Source organism: Pteropus medius, unplaced genomic scaffold (assembly GCF_902729225.1).
Source record: "Pteropus medius unplaced genomic scaffold, Ma_sr-lr_union100, whole genome shotgun sequence".
NCBI classification, from domain to species: Eukaryota; Metazoa; Chordata; class Mammalia; order Chiroptera; family Pteropodidae; genus Pteropus; species Pteropus medius.
In genome coordinates, this window is record NW_024348533.1 from 2,693,871 (window position 1) to 2,708,490 (window position 14,620).

Genomic DNA, 14,620 nt, shown 5'->3' on the forward strand with positions numbered 1-14,620 from the left:
AGTGGCCACCTTGTTGCCTCTTCGGGAATAGGAAGGTCAATGCTTCCTGGGAAAGGCGTTATCCCTTACACTGCCCGCGCTGCGATATCTGGGTCTCTAAAGAAGCAGGACCCTCTTGTAGACAGGGCCCTTTTCTCAAGGAAGGTGATCATAAGGTGAACTCTCACCTGTGTGTGGGCCATGGCCCACTCGCCTTTGTGGAATCACTGGCTGGCGTGACCAAATGAGACTGGGTAAGAACTGAACACATTTCTGCTGAGTGCGGCCCCCAAGGAAGGCCATGGCAGCCGCTGCAGGGAGCCCAGTGCCCTGGAAACAGCGAAGGGCACTGAAGAAGCTCCCAGGGCCACACTTGACCCGCCCGTGCATCCTCTATCGGACGAGGGGATCAGCAAACGTGCCATTTTGTCCATTTGCAGTTGTAAATGGTTGCCAGGGTTAGAAAAGAGCTGAATTATTGACATTCTGCTGCCAGATCATTTCCACTCAACCTCTTCCTTCCCTCTTGGGACGGTGGAGTTTGAATTACATTAAATTTAAAACATGAAAATGTTCTTAAGTGCCTTATCAATGAAAATACCTATAAACACTTAGCTAGTTCCACTCAAAATGCTGAATCTGAGGGAGTATCAGGCTGACCACGTGATTTCTATGTGTTGGGTAAGCTACTTTAGATCTCACGTAAACCCCTTTTTGACTCCGTGGAAGTCTTGTGATTTTTCACTTGATATAAAGACGCTCCAAATTCTTTTACTATTCAGACTTTCTAGTGATGTCTTCATATTGGTTAAAATAAATCAAATGTTTATAGGACACATTTAAATTAATTTGTGTAGAAACAATCAACTCTATTGAGGACGTTTGTTCTTAAGTCATTAGTGATTATGCTGAAAATAAATGTTTCCTTTAGGTACGGTATTTATTATTACCTGGCATGTGTTTGTTTTGTTGTGGTTTCTGAGTGAGAAGCAGTGGGAAAAAAGATGGTAGAAACAGCAATGTGCTAGATGCCAGATAAACATTCTGAATAGGGACCAGACAGAACTGGGATCGGAGTGAATGCTTATTTTGAATCAGACTCCATTATCAATAACCTTTTATCTTTTTATAAGTTTAAGAAATGTTCTTCCCTGAAACTGTCATTTTGATATGTAGGAGTCTTATCGCCAGATAATGAAGATGCGCCCAAAGGACTTGAAAAAACGACTGATGGTGAAATTCCGTGGAGAAGAGGGTTTGGATTACGGTGGAGTGGCAAGGTGAGATGCTAATTGATTTACCCTTTCTGCTGCATGGATGTCAGCACGACTGTAATAAGCTATTTACAGAGAGAAGCTGTTTGCCACTTTCTGGTGCTTGTCTTGGGGCAGTGGGGACTTCAAGTGCTGCCTTCACTGAGCTTTCTTAGAATAGGAATTCCTAAGCACATGTGCACACTAGCATCTTGCTATAACCTAGCAGAATGTACATGACCATCACCATTAATTTTCTTTTGTAAAGTGAATATTAACTTTTAAACTTTTAAACTTACCCCCTTGTTAATCTGACATGACCGAACCTGAATCAGGAACGACCTGCTCCTGAAATTAATAAGGGAGGCAGCCTTGCTTTTCTTATTAGAGGACTTCCGGGGATGGGAGAAAGGCACAAGTTGCGTTTGTGGCAAAGGAATTTTGTAAAATGGCATCTTGTTCAAAATAACTCATGCAAAGGATTTTTTAAATGGCATGTAATAATGAAAAGCTACTATTTCTTGTCTAAACCTCATTTCACCTTCGAGATAACTGTGTGTGTGTGTGTGTGTGTGTGTGTTTTAACTGTTTCTTCTAATAGTATCTGAATTCTATCAATTTGGCAATAGAAAGATACATATCTATTGATTTCATGATTTGTGGTCATAGACACAGATAGACTGGATAATGGTTGTGGTGAAGACCTAATTTAACACTCTCACTTCCCAGTCTAGCAATATCAATATGTTTAGATCGTCTATCACTGTCTTTGTAACTTTACATAACAATATCAATATGTTTAGATCGTCTATCACTGTCTTTGTAACTTTACATAACGTGTTTTCACCATTATTTTTTGGTTTGTAAACTGGAGACATTATCTCTTGACCTCTCTTTTTCATAAAAGGATAGTAATACTGACCTCTCCTTCTGTGTTCCTTCTACTGTCTCCCTCTCACATTGTCATCTGTAATATTACTTGTATATTGTCAGGGTTGAAGGTTTATATTCTGTTCTGTATCCAAAATTAAGTCTCCTGTGCTTGACTACCTATTATTTTTAAGAGTTGAAAATCAGTACATCATTTATATTGTTATGACAATGTAAATTTCACTGAGTTATTAAGTGGTATCTGTAATTTCTCCTTTGGAACAGATTTTACTTTTTCCAAGAATTGCTTTTTCTTCTTTTTAAACCAGGCTCTATTGCCCCGTTAAACTTCATCTTCACCTTCCCCCACCCATCCCCTGACCTCCATGGATCTCCCTCATGGAAACTGTCCAGCCAGATAATTCTCTAGGCCTTTCGCACGGTTGTCATCATGGGACTTCACTGTTTTCCTGGGTTAGAGCCGTTTGTGGATCCCATACTTTCTTCTTTCTTGATTTACCCCCTCGTGTTACTAGAGTGTATCTTCAAGTAGCTTTCTTAGAAAGGGTGGTGTGGGAGGTGAATTTTCCAAGATCTTGTGTCTGAAAATGTCTTTTAATTTACACTCTGACTGACAGTTTGGCTTTTTATAGACTTCTGGGAAGAAAATAACTTCCATTCAGAACTTCGAAGGCACTGCCGTACTGCCTCCCAGCACCCTGGATCACTGAACAGTGGTCTGATGACAGCCTAATTTCAGTCACTTCTCCAGAAGTTATTTGATCCCCTCCAGGGCCACTCATCATCTAGAGATTCTACCACCTTTTTTCTGGTTTTCATCTCCCTCTAGTCCTCGCTTCCTCCTTACTCGTGGTCCACCATCACAATCACCCTTGTTCCTCTTTCCCTTTGCTGTACTTGCCTGGCAAAACCCCAGCTCTGCCTAATCCCATCCTTAGGCTACTCTGAGCCTCCCCTGAGCAGCTGAACGTGGTGGAGGCAAACACACTCCCACGCTGCTGGCCATTCTCTGCATCGATGGTCACAGACCTCAAGGAGGTTTCGGTTCTCTCATCACCCCTCCTGTTCTTTCTCAGATCTCTAGCCTCACTCGCGCCCATCCTCACTCTCAGCCGCTGACTCCTACTTAACTGAGGAAACAGAAGCCATCTAAAGAGTCTCTCCTCAGCACCAGCCCTGTCCGGCCTATAGGATCTCCAGCCGTCGTCGGCCTGCGGTGCCGAGGCCCCAACTGGCCCGTGTTCCTGAATAAGGACAACCCCACCCCTCTCACAAGGGCCCTTTTACTTCTCTCGTTATTTCACATCTATCTCATTTCATCAAAATGTCCTTTTCTCTCAGGTCGGTCTCATGCACATACAAATGTGCTACAACCCCCTTCTTGAATAAGCATATTTAAGAAAAATCAAACTTTCCCCGGACACTGTACCCCCATCCTGTCTAAGCTTTAAGGAGGCAGTAAAGGCAAATAAGGCAAAAGAAAAAGAAAAACAAATTCCAGGACAAACTCAGTGTTTGCCTCTTGCTCTGTTCTCTGTAAAGCAGCCCTCGGAAGGGCGTGCGCATCCCCATTCCTGCTTCCATGGGCCTTGCTTTCTCTTAAATCCATTCCATGCACATCCCTCCGCCCTTTGAAGCCCTTTGTGTCAAGGTGACCATGACCTCTGTCTTCCCAAAGGCAGTGATTCCTCCTCAATCTCTGTCTCACCTAGTCTGTCAGCAGTACTTGATGTAGTTGGTCACTCCCTACTTCTCGAAACACTTTTCCACTTGGTTGCTGGGACGCCACATACTGGTTTTCCTTCCGGCTCCCTCCCCGTCCCCTGTGCGGCACTTCCCTCTCTTCCTTACCTCTGAGCATCCGCCATGCCGCCTGTCACCCCCTGGGCGGACTCGCCCAGTTCCCTTGCTTGAATATTATCTATGCAGTGATAATGATGCTCGAATGTACCCCTCCTAGCCACTTCGCCCCCTCAACCCCACACTCGTTTACCCAAATGTCTCATCTCTCCTGGTGTATTTTTAAAACATCTGAAACTTAACAGTCCCAAATTTCAGGCTTTCCCTCTCATACCAGCTCTTCCCTCATCTGTCCCATCTCACTAAACTGCCCCACTCGGTTCCTCTGGCTCAGACTGTGGAGTCATCCCTGTCTCCCTTTGCTCATCTCCCAGCACGGCCCTCACCCTCCCTGCACCCAGCATGGCCCTCATCCCGAAAAGAGGTACCGGCTCCCAGCCCCTTGCCCCTCCCCTCCGCCTCCCTCCTGGCTCAGGCTCCAGCCCCCATCTAACTCTGGAACTTCACTTAGCTTCCTGCTCTCTCGCCATGTCAGGCCTTTTCCCAGCACCAGCCAGAAGGATCTTTCTAAAAACTCAGCTGAGTCTTCTTTCCTCTGCTCCTGAGCTCCCAAAATCTCCCCCAAAGGCCTCCCACTCACCCAGTTGCCCCTGCAGTTTCCTGCCCTGAGCCCAGCCCTCGCTGCTCGGCCAGCCGCCTCGCTCCTGCCACTCCTGGTACAAAGCAGGTGTGTCCTCCTCAGGCCTCGGCTTCAGTGTTCCCTCTGCCTAGAGCTCATCCCCACAAGGACACATAGTGTGTCCCTTCTGTTCACTCAGGTCACCCACCCTCAGAGGCTTTCCCCGACCAGACTCTAAGCCACCTGGTGTGTTGTGCGGGGGAAGCCTTCGCCCCATCTGCATCTCCAGTAGACACGCTGCCTGCGGTCGGGCACCTGTCTCGTTCAGAGCTGAGTCCCCCAGTCCTTGAAGGGCACTTAATGTATGGTGAGCACTCATCTCCATAAATATCTGCTGACTGAATGAATTTTATTTTTCGACCATTTCCTCTCCCGTTTCCTTGCCCTTGATTTCATCCGCCATAAGGGTCCGGAAAAGCCTGCATTTCCCTGAGCTCACTCAGCGCTGCCTCTCCAGGGGAGATGCTTTCCTTTCACTACTATCCCAGGTTTCTCCCTTGATCCTCTCCATCTTGATTCCAGAAACCATCTTTCTTTTGGCAACTGTAACTCCTTCGTTTGCCCTTGATTACACTAATTCCATTTCCCAGCTCTCTATCCCGTTCAGGTGAGAATCTTCCTACTTAGTTATTCGTGTTTGTCCCAACAATTCAAGGCGAACTACTTCCACTTTCTCATCTGCGCTGTTTCCTTTATAGTTTCAAAGATGTCTCAAGAGTTCAGTATCTCAGGCTGTTTCAAGTCACTATATTCCTTTGCATGGCCGGTGTTCGGGATCCTAGGCACGCATGTGAATAGCTTGGTTTGGTCTGGGAGGAGTTCTGTTCTGCGTTTTTCCGAGTTAGCAAGTCTTCCACGCGGTGCTCCCTTGAGTAACTCGGCGCTGTAGTGCAGAGCTGCGAGTCGTTGCGCTGCCACCTCCCATTGGAGCTTGCTTCGTTATTTCACCCCTCAGATTCTCCTCAGGTCTGAATGGGATCACACCTATGCAGACGTGAGGGAGAGATTTAAATTGCATATATGTGTATGTATGTGCGTATTACCTGCTCAATGAGAATCAGTCTATATTCATTGTCCCAGTGTTTGGCTCTGAACCATTTCTGTCTCTCTCTCTCTCTCTCTCTCTCTCTCTCTCGCCTGTATAGCTAGCTAGCTCCTCCCTTACCACTTCCAGAACATTCCTAATATGCCTCTCTACCTTGTCCACAGTTTGGTCAGAATGTTTGCGTGTATTATAATCACTTCCAGTCTCTGGTTTTTATGAAAATGATTTTTCTCAGATCCAAACTCTAAAACTTGGGGATGCATCAAAGTACTATCGTTGGGAAATTTTGCCTTTCTAGTCAAGAGACTTTATAAGATTTGGAGTCTCATCTTTCTGGCAGTTCCTTTCTGTTCTTTGGAGTTCAATACATAACTTCGTTTAGGTTTGATTATTCTTTTGTATATTCTCACAATTTTTGTAGATTATTTGCATTTGTGTTTATCTTTTCTTATTCTTTCTCATTTTTCTATTTGAAAGGAATTCCAGAATAAAATTTGGGGCTGCTATCTTAATGAGATTTATCCATTTGAAAGGAGTTTTAATAGAAAGAATAAAAGGCTGTGTAGAATGGCCTTTGTATTTGTATAAGGTTCGCCCATACCTGATTGTAGCAGTCGAATCATACAGAGTCTATTTTAGAGTGCTTTTAAAATTTGTTTTCGATTTGGGTTTTTAAAATACTGAAATGATCCAAACATACATTCAGAAAATAATTCTTTCTTATGCACCCCATGCAGATTTCAAAACTCTTATTTTTTAAAAGTGATAAACATTAATGGCAAAAAAATAAGTATTCGACAGGACAGAAACTTAGAAGAGGAAAAGACATTCTTAAACAATTCCTGCCTCCCCAGACTGTGAAATATTTTGTCCTTATTTAAACATTATTACATGTTACAATTGATCAGAAACTTAAAAACTAGAAAGAAGCAAAAGAAAGAAATGAAAATGCCCCAGAATGTAATTCTGAAGTAAACTGCTATCAGCATGTTAGTATAGTATAGAACTTTTCCATCTTTTCAGTGCTCTGCGCATGGATTTTTTGTTTTGTTCATGTGTGTAAGCACACATACTTTTTAAATAAATGTCAGATCAGACTGTTCTTTTCTGCACTTTCGTCAGTTATTACATCATTAACATCATCGCCTGAGGTTTCAATCTCTGCAAAGTAGCAGAGAAAACCTTAGCTGAGGGCCAAGAACGCCGACGAGTGAACTGCTGAAAATACTGTACTTTTAAGGCGATACCAATTCTAGTCAACCACAGTTCATTTTCAGCTTCAGAGTTGTTGGCATTTTGGCCAGAAAAGCCATTTCCAATACCACCAAAAGCAAGCTTTGATTTCTTTATGCTTATCTTCCCAGTCTGTACAAATCGCATTCCATCACAGCCAGGTATTCTTACCATTTTGTCCTAGAGCATAGTGAGTGGTTCAGTCCTTTTGATAAGATCTAAAACCAGAAATTTTAACACACGTAAAGTGTTTTTTTTTGTTGTTGTCGTTGCTGTTATTCCTAGGGAGTGGCTTTATTTATTGTGCCATGAAATGTTGAATCCATATTATGGACTCTTCCAGTATTCTACGGACAATATTTACATGTTACAAATCAACCCAGATTCTTCAATCAACCCTGTAAGTATTCAAATTGGAGAATTTTTTTGAATGGATTTTCAGTTTCAGTCTCAATTTTTGGTTTATTACCATAGCCTTACTCAAGGTCTGTGAAAGGTAGAGTGAGAACTAGGTAAAGATAGATGGTTTCGATCCTGGGTTTCTGGTGACTGGGATCATCGGGTATGTTTTCAAGGAGAACAAGAGAGACGTTCAGCTGCTCGTACACTCAGAGCACTTTGTTGCCATTTGAGGGACTCTGGTATGATGTCCACATTCGTTGACAGTATCATTCTGAGAAGTGGGTTACGAAGGCTATGCTCCTCCCAATCAAATTGGAATAGTTCCATAATTGGCCTTTCTGGCCACCAGTGCGGCCACTCTTAGCTGCTTGTCCTGCAGTCAGCACTACCAGACACACGGCCCGCAGCGACATCGTGGACCAGCTCTACTCTGTAAGCATTCAAGTGTGACCGAACCTTTTGCGAACAGGGAAACAAAGTTTTGACTAGGTCTCTGAAAGTGGAAATGTGAGGTTCCCTTTTAGTTTAAAGCCAGAACAGCGCTGGTTTTAGAATGGTTGGTTCTGGTACTTGGACTGCTCATACTTGTTTTCTTCTGTGTTCCTTCTTTGTTCTCCTTTAGACTTTTTCTCTTCCTCTTTTTTGCGGGACTGGGGGAGGAGTGGCAGAGGAAAAAGGGGAATTGCCCTTTGCTCTTTATTTATTTTTAGAGCAGTGGGAAAGAGGAGTGCAGCTGGCTTCCTGGGCGGGCGACCTGTGCAGAGCAAGGGCCCGGCACTCCCAAGGGCCCATACTTGGTTTGACTCTCTGCTGTTGAAATTCTTGATAACTGTTGAATAAGGGGTTCTGCTTTTTCATTTTGCACTGGGTCCCGCAAATTCTGTAGCAATCCTGGGGAAAAGATTTGTTTGCACCAAGAGCAAATAAAATGTTCGGATGATCTATACAAAAGATGTGTTCGAAATTTTGACTAAGCAGCTTTCATTCAGTCCCGAGCACAACCTGTGAGGAACCGATTCAGTGTTTGGTTGTCTCTGGGACACTTCTCCCAAGCTGGAGAAAATCACAAGCTAGCCACCTTGGCCTGTCCTTTCTCTAACAAATTCCTGTTCTCTGGTGCCCCCTACAGGACCATTTGTCTTATTTCCATTTTGTGGGTCGGATCATGGGTCTGGCTGTCTTCCACGGACACTACATAAATGGGGGTTTCACAGTTCCCTTCTATAAGCAGCTATTGGGGAAACCCATCCAGCTCTCTGATTTGGAATCGGTGGACCCAGAACTACATAAAAGCTTGGTGTGGATTCTGTAAGTATTGACTCACCGTTGAGTTAATTGAAAGTTCATGCATGGCCACCCTTCTTGGTGCAGGCCGAATACATTTGTTCCGTGTGTGTATATTCTGGAGGTGGGTGTGAAATTGGAGAAGAGAAATAAACTAATGTTTATGACCAGAAATATAAAAGTAGATTTAACTCGACCTATTTTCCTCTTTATGTTTGGCCAGTTTCTCTTCAGACTAGTTTCTTTTATTATTTCCTTGAATGATTAATAGATGATCAAAATGTTAATCCCCAGGCTTGTTGGTTGTTTAACTGATTGTTGACACTAAGGTGTTGCCAGTTAATTTCTTTCTAAAGGGAAAATATCAAAACAAAAATTAAGTCACCTTGTTTTAGAATTATCCTAAATACTCTCTTAAAAGCAACAGGCTCAGTTACCTAGTAGGCCATAGGTGTCGTGGGTCCTTGTTTCACAGGAGTGACAGGCAGATGCAGGCTCTGGCAAAGGGAGGACAAGCTGATGTCAAGTATCTCGAGCGTACCTTGCATTCTGGTCAGCCTTATTTCACGTATCCCAACCTTAAATGGGTGACCTGTGGCGGTCAGGGCCTTCATCCTGTAGGAGATCTTTTACTTTTTCAAGAAATATGGCAGATGAAAGAGCCAGTTTTAACTTTCAAGTGCTGCTTTGTTTGAACCAACACACTTGAAAAGGCTGCCTTTAAAAGGGAGACGGTATTTTCTTGATGTGGCTTCCTGCGGGTTGGTTACCCTTTGACTCAGTTACCTCTTCATGATTCCCTTCTTTCTGCTCATAGACTCAGTTTACGAAGCAACTGGGTGTCTCATAAAGTCAGAATGGTAGAGGTACTGTCACCCTCTTATGAATGATGGGCTCCTTCAGGCACCTGCCCTCCTGTGAGCTATGCCCACCTGAGGCTTTCTTTGCCTCTCTGGGTCTGGCAGTCAGTAAACACTCACACTCTTTTCCCACTAGAGTGTTCCATTTAATGTTCTGTTCATTGCCGCGTGGTGGCAAGGTGTAACTGACATCCATCTTCTGTCCTGACTTCACCAGAGAGAATGATATCACCCCTGTGCTGGACCACACCTTCTGTGTGGAACACAACGCTTTCGGGAGGATTCTTCAGCATGAACTGAAACCCAATGGCAGAAATGTTCCTGTCACAGAGGAGAACAAAAAAGAATATGTCCGGTAATGCTCTGGGGAACCTTGGTGGTGGCTAGGGACACCCAGGTGCCCAGGACTGTCCTGGGCCCTGCTGGGTTCGTATTTTGACTCCTTTGCTGTGTGAGATCTACTTGTCTCCACCAGCACTTGTGACCAGAATCACATTATGGAAGAGACTTCCAGAAACCATCGGGTTCAACAGTGAGGGCTCTGTGGACCAGCCCTGATGTGACCAGGGCTGAACTGGTGAAGGGAGACTAATGACCCCAGAGCCCAAGTGGGTGGAGGGTGACTGAAGTGACCAGCCAGTTCTGGGTCTGAAGGTTCCAGAGCATAGGAGAGAGAAGGAAGCCTAGATGTTTCCTTGAGATCAGTCTCTCCAGGAAGTCAACTCCATTTTAGTCTGTTTTCCCACCCCCTAAGGCAAATAAATGACTGGTCAGGTAGTGTGGAAATTTAGAAACTTGGGCACCTTTGTGTGCTCAGGCCGTCAGACTGGCGTCTAGTTCTCACAGTGTCCTATATTTTATTTTCAAATACACTTTTAAGTTGTGGCAGTTGTTGGAACAAGTTAGGTTAAACCCTACTGCTATTTCTGGCAGTGAATCAGAATATATAAGGGCATGTGCTGACTTATTTTAATCTGAGGCTACATACTACCAACTGGTGGGTTTTCTTCCCTCCCCCAGGAGGCCGGGCGGGCAGGAAGTTGGACTCAGCAGGTGTCAGAACTTGCTAATGGAGAAAAAGTGTCTTCCTGAACCGTTGGTATTGCTTCCAACTTGTGAATTTTTCCTGCAGGTTATATGTAAATTGGAGATTTATGAGAGGAATCGAAGCTCAATTCTTAGCTCTTCAGAAAGGGTTTAACGAACTCATTCCTCAACACTTATTGAAGCCTTTTGACCAGAAGGAACTGGAGGTACGTGCTCAACCTGCTGAGTCAGGCTGTCAGTAAAGGGCTCAAATGTGAGCTGTATGTTCATTTACCCCCTGGCTGCGGAGTGAGGCTCGCATTGGTTCCCAGCAGGCTCGGGGTTTGTCAGGGCCCCCAGGAGAGCAGGGTCAGCTGGGGCTGGAAGGAGCCCGAGGATGTTTGAGCCCGGTTACGACAAGACCAGGCTTCTACTTGGCAGCAGTGAATCTGGATCATTCTAGGGCCCTTGTTCAGGGTGTTTTGTGGCTTATTATACTTTTCAGGATCTCCAGCAGTGGAGATTGCTAACCCTCTCCTATGTACTCACCTCAGATCGAGGAAATTATCTCGAGTATATAGCCATCTTCTCCCACAACATCAACTTTGTTTTTACTCTGCTATTATTAGACTCTGAACAAAGGGCTACTGTCTCCTCTAATCACACTTCATGTATGTGAACACAGTGGTGCATTCATCTCTTATCCATCTCTGTTTGGTGCCAAATAGCTCAAGCCTTTAAAATTGTTCCGTTTTTTTTTTGCCACCTTGGAGATGCTGAGAGCTTGTGAGCCCAGAGGGGGCCCCCTTGGGTGGGGCAGTAGCTCTCTGGGCGGTGGGGGGGACCTTTGTAAGCAAGTTGCAGAAACCTACATGTAACTCTTGCTTCATTCCCTTCTTGTCCGACTTTGAATTCCACCTGTCATCATCCTGCGAGGTCACGGTGATGGGGCCCCATTTTACACTAAGCTCTGTGTATCGTGCCGGTGGTTCTCTCACACTCCTCCCCAGCGCAGTGCACAGACACAGACCTGGTTGTGAGACAGTGCCCGTAGTCCTAGGAGTTGGAAAGCAGCCTGAAGTGGCAGAAAGACGGAGGCGTCGTGCCTCAGGCATATTGCGTGTTCCTCTTTCTTGGCTAAATATGTCTAGTTTATCTGGACATAGCTGCCTCTTTGCTCTGGGAACCCAGTTTTGAACTCCTTTCATGGACTGTGACCCTGGGAAGCATCAGGACACTGGTGTGTACGTTCAAGAAGTAACCTGCCTCTGCACATATTCACAGCTGATAATAGGCGGCCTGGATAAAATAGACTTGAATGACTGGAAGGCCAACACGCGGCTGAAGCACTGTGTGGCGGACAGCAACGTCGTCAGGTGGTTCTGGCAAGCGGTGGAGACCTTCGACGAGGAGAGGAGGGCCAGGCTCCTGCAGTTCGTGACAGGATCGACCCGAGTCCCACTCCAGGGCTTCAAGGCCTTGCAAGGTGACTGAAGTGGAGGCGGGGCTGCTGGCACTGGGCGCCTCCTCTACTAGGCCATGGCAGGAAGAACTAGGATGTGATGGGCTTGTCTTCCTAAAACGGCCGCTAGAAAACAATACAACATATGTGCTTTCATAGCAAATGCCTGCCACTGTGGCGGCGCTCACCTGGCAGAGGGGGCACTCACTCCCAGTGGCCGTAGAGACCCTCTCCCCCCATAAAAGGTTACGGTCTCTCTCTTGGTTGCCATTATCTCTGCCAGCTCTTGCTAGCCTCTGCCCAAGTTGAAAGAAAATACCTATAAATACATAGGAGAGGACATCAGCCAAATGTAGCCCAACTTCCTCTCAAACCCACCTTTCCCAGTGTCTCGCAGGCCAGTGAATCAGCAGATGGGCGTCGCCTGGCTTGGCCCTTGGCCCAAGTCTCCACAGCAGCAGTGGTGGGTACTGGCCAGCCTGGTGCCCACTCGGGGCTGAGTTTGGAGGGACATGAACAGGGAAAGGCCCAGTTGTGCCCGATGCATCCCCTTCCCCTACAGAATTGACTGGCGAAGGGAGAGTACAAATAATAGACTTTGGGAAAGAAATTGGAGTTTTTAAAGCATACTATGGGTTCACTTGGAGGTACAGGAGAGCGGGGCCCGGCCTAAGTATCAAGAGGCCGAGCTGTTGCTACCATGCGGGCCACTAGCTCCAGGGGTCCTCCCAGGCCTTCAGCTTCCTCATCTACACAAGTGGACTGCCTGACAGGCTCCACTGTCCAGTTAGGTACCCATGCACCCTCTCTGCCCCACAGGGACCTCTTTGAGAAAAGTTACTTCCATTCCCTTGGGCTTCTGTTTGTGTCTTTTTCTTTTTCCCCTCATACCTCTACTTGGAGAGGCTTCACGACTCCATTTCCTGGTTTTCTTTTACTACCACTGTCCTCTGCCAACAGTGGGCTTGCTTACTAAACATTTCTGTTAAAAAATAAACCCCTGGTGATTTAAGGGCTCTGTCCTTCAGATACCCCCACTGGGATAGGCTCATGGTCAGGGTGGACAGGAAAGTTCTCACGGGTCTTTGCTCCATGCCTGTGATTTTCTAAATGTGATGTCGGTCACTTGATGGCCAGGCAGAAACTCATGTTGCCACGGGAACCCTGAGGTCCCCTGGCAGGACAGCCAGCCTGGGCATTGGCTGAGGGTGTGGCTGGCATTGGGGCCCAGGCTCAGCCTCTGAAGTGCATTAACTAGACTGTTGTCTTGTAAGGCTCTACAGGCGCGGCAGGACCCCGGCTGTTCACCATCCACCTGATCGACGCAAACACAGACAACCTCCCAAAGGCCCACACCTGGTAAGGGCAAGCGCTGTGGTGTTGCCACTCCCGGGAGCCTCTCTGCAATGTGCGCGCGTTCACGTGCCTTTCTAAGCTATTTCTGATTTGTAGCACTCTGCATTGTATTTATGCAGAGTCTCAGGTAACAATTGCCTGTGGCACCAGTGTCATATTGGACAAGCACTTGGCAGCGTGTCACATGAGAGTTATCAAAAGTCTTTTTCATGAAACCAGTGTTGTGAGATGTCATTAATGCTTGCTACCACTCCAGTGGGCTCCGGTCTGCACTTCCCTGGGCCTTCCATGTGGGTACCTGTCAGTGGGGAGAATTGTCATTTAAGTTAGAGTTACCTTCCCAGAGCTTTGTCCTTGACATGTGCCTGGCTTATTGAAAAGTATATAATCCCTAAATGTCAACTTAATATCTGTAGTGAGTTATTTCCTATGTGGTTTAAAAATCAGATCACTTAAGTATACTTTATCTCAGAATCATTTATTAAATTCAGTCACCTCTGGTTCAGGAGATTTGGTTCCACATGTTGTCGGGATGCATTGTACTGTGACGGAAGGTTCCCAATTGGGAACCTGAAGCTGTGGGTTCAGATGCTGGCCGAGATACCCTCTAATGTATGCCTTTGGGCAAGTTAACTAGATATGCTAACTGGGGTTTCCACATCTGTAAAATAAGCCATTGAAGCTGTTCCAGAGCAGTGCGAGGGTACAGGGCCCTGGCCCCAGCATCGTGTTAAAGGAATAGCGCCATGTGAACGCACGGTAGCTGCTCTTCTCGAGGCTTTGTCCTTTAATAGTTTGTGCTTAGAGTAAAAAACGGCTATAAAAAACCTCTGATGCTAAAAAAGACTGCAACACCATTTAGCCTGACTCGTTATTGACAGAAACCATCCTTAGTTGCCTAACCCCTAGTCATTCAATGGTCTACTCTTTGTCCTTTGGTCGCAATTTTGTACTTTCTGATTTCTTGATAATAGCTTCTTAGAGGGCATCTTTTTTTTTTTTTGTACAAACACTAGAAATGAATTTCTTCATGGAAATACTCAGAAATTTAAAATTCATTTTTTCATCTATCAGGAGTTGACATTTTATTAATTTTGAGATAGTTCTGGTTTTCAGGAATTTTCTAGGCTGCCCCATTTTGGCCCTCAGATCAAGGCACCGAGGAATAGATAGACATGCACTAAAAATCGTCACTTGTGATTTGACTTCCAACCAATCTAGAATGTGCTGGTCTGCAAAGACAGAATTCCTGGTACTTAGTGATTTCTACCAAAGACAAACAAGTAGAGCTTTGTCCTCATATCACTAGTAAATAGCAGTTTGGTTTTATTTTGGTTTTAAAGATCTTAA

General features: G+C 45.4%; 1 protein-coding gene across 4 annotated transcripts in view; it reads left to right on the plus strand.

Moving 5' to 3' along the window:
- Nucleotides 1-14,620, plus strand: part of SMURF1 (SMAD specific E3 ubiquitin protein ligase 1) — a 94,363-nt gene that overhangs the window by 76,058 nt on the left and 3,685 nt on the right. For 3 of the 4 annotated variants that reach the window (XM_039880010.1, XM_039880013.1, XM_039880012.1), the window contains 7 exons: nt 1,156-1,259; nt 7,166-7,280; nt 8,412-8,590; nt 9,644-9,781; nt 10,559-10,679; nt 11,737-11,938; nt 13,189-13,273. In XM_039880010.1, the coding sequence (XP_039735944.1) occupies nt 1,156-1,259; nt 7,166-7,280; nt 8,412-8,590; nt 9,644-9,781; nt 10,559-10,679; nt 11,737-11,938; nt 13,189-13,273 (944 nt within the window). The remainder of the gene's footprint in view (nt 1-1,155; nt 1,260-7,165; nt 7,281-8,411; nt 8,591-9,643; nt 9,782-10,558; nt 10,680-11,736; nt 11,939-13,188; nt 13,274-14,620) is intronic. The other variant, XM_039880011.1, reaches the window with a different exon arrangement.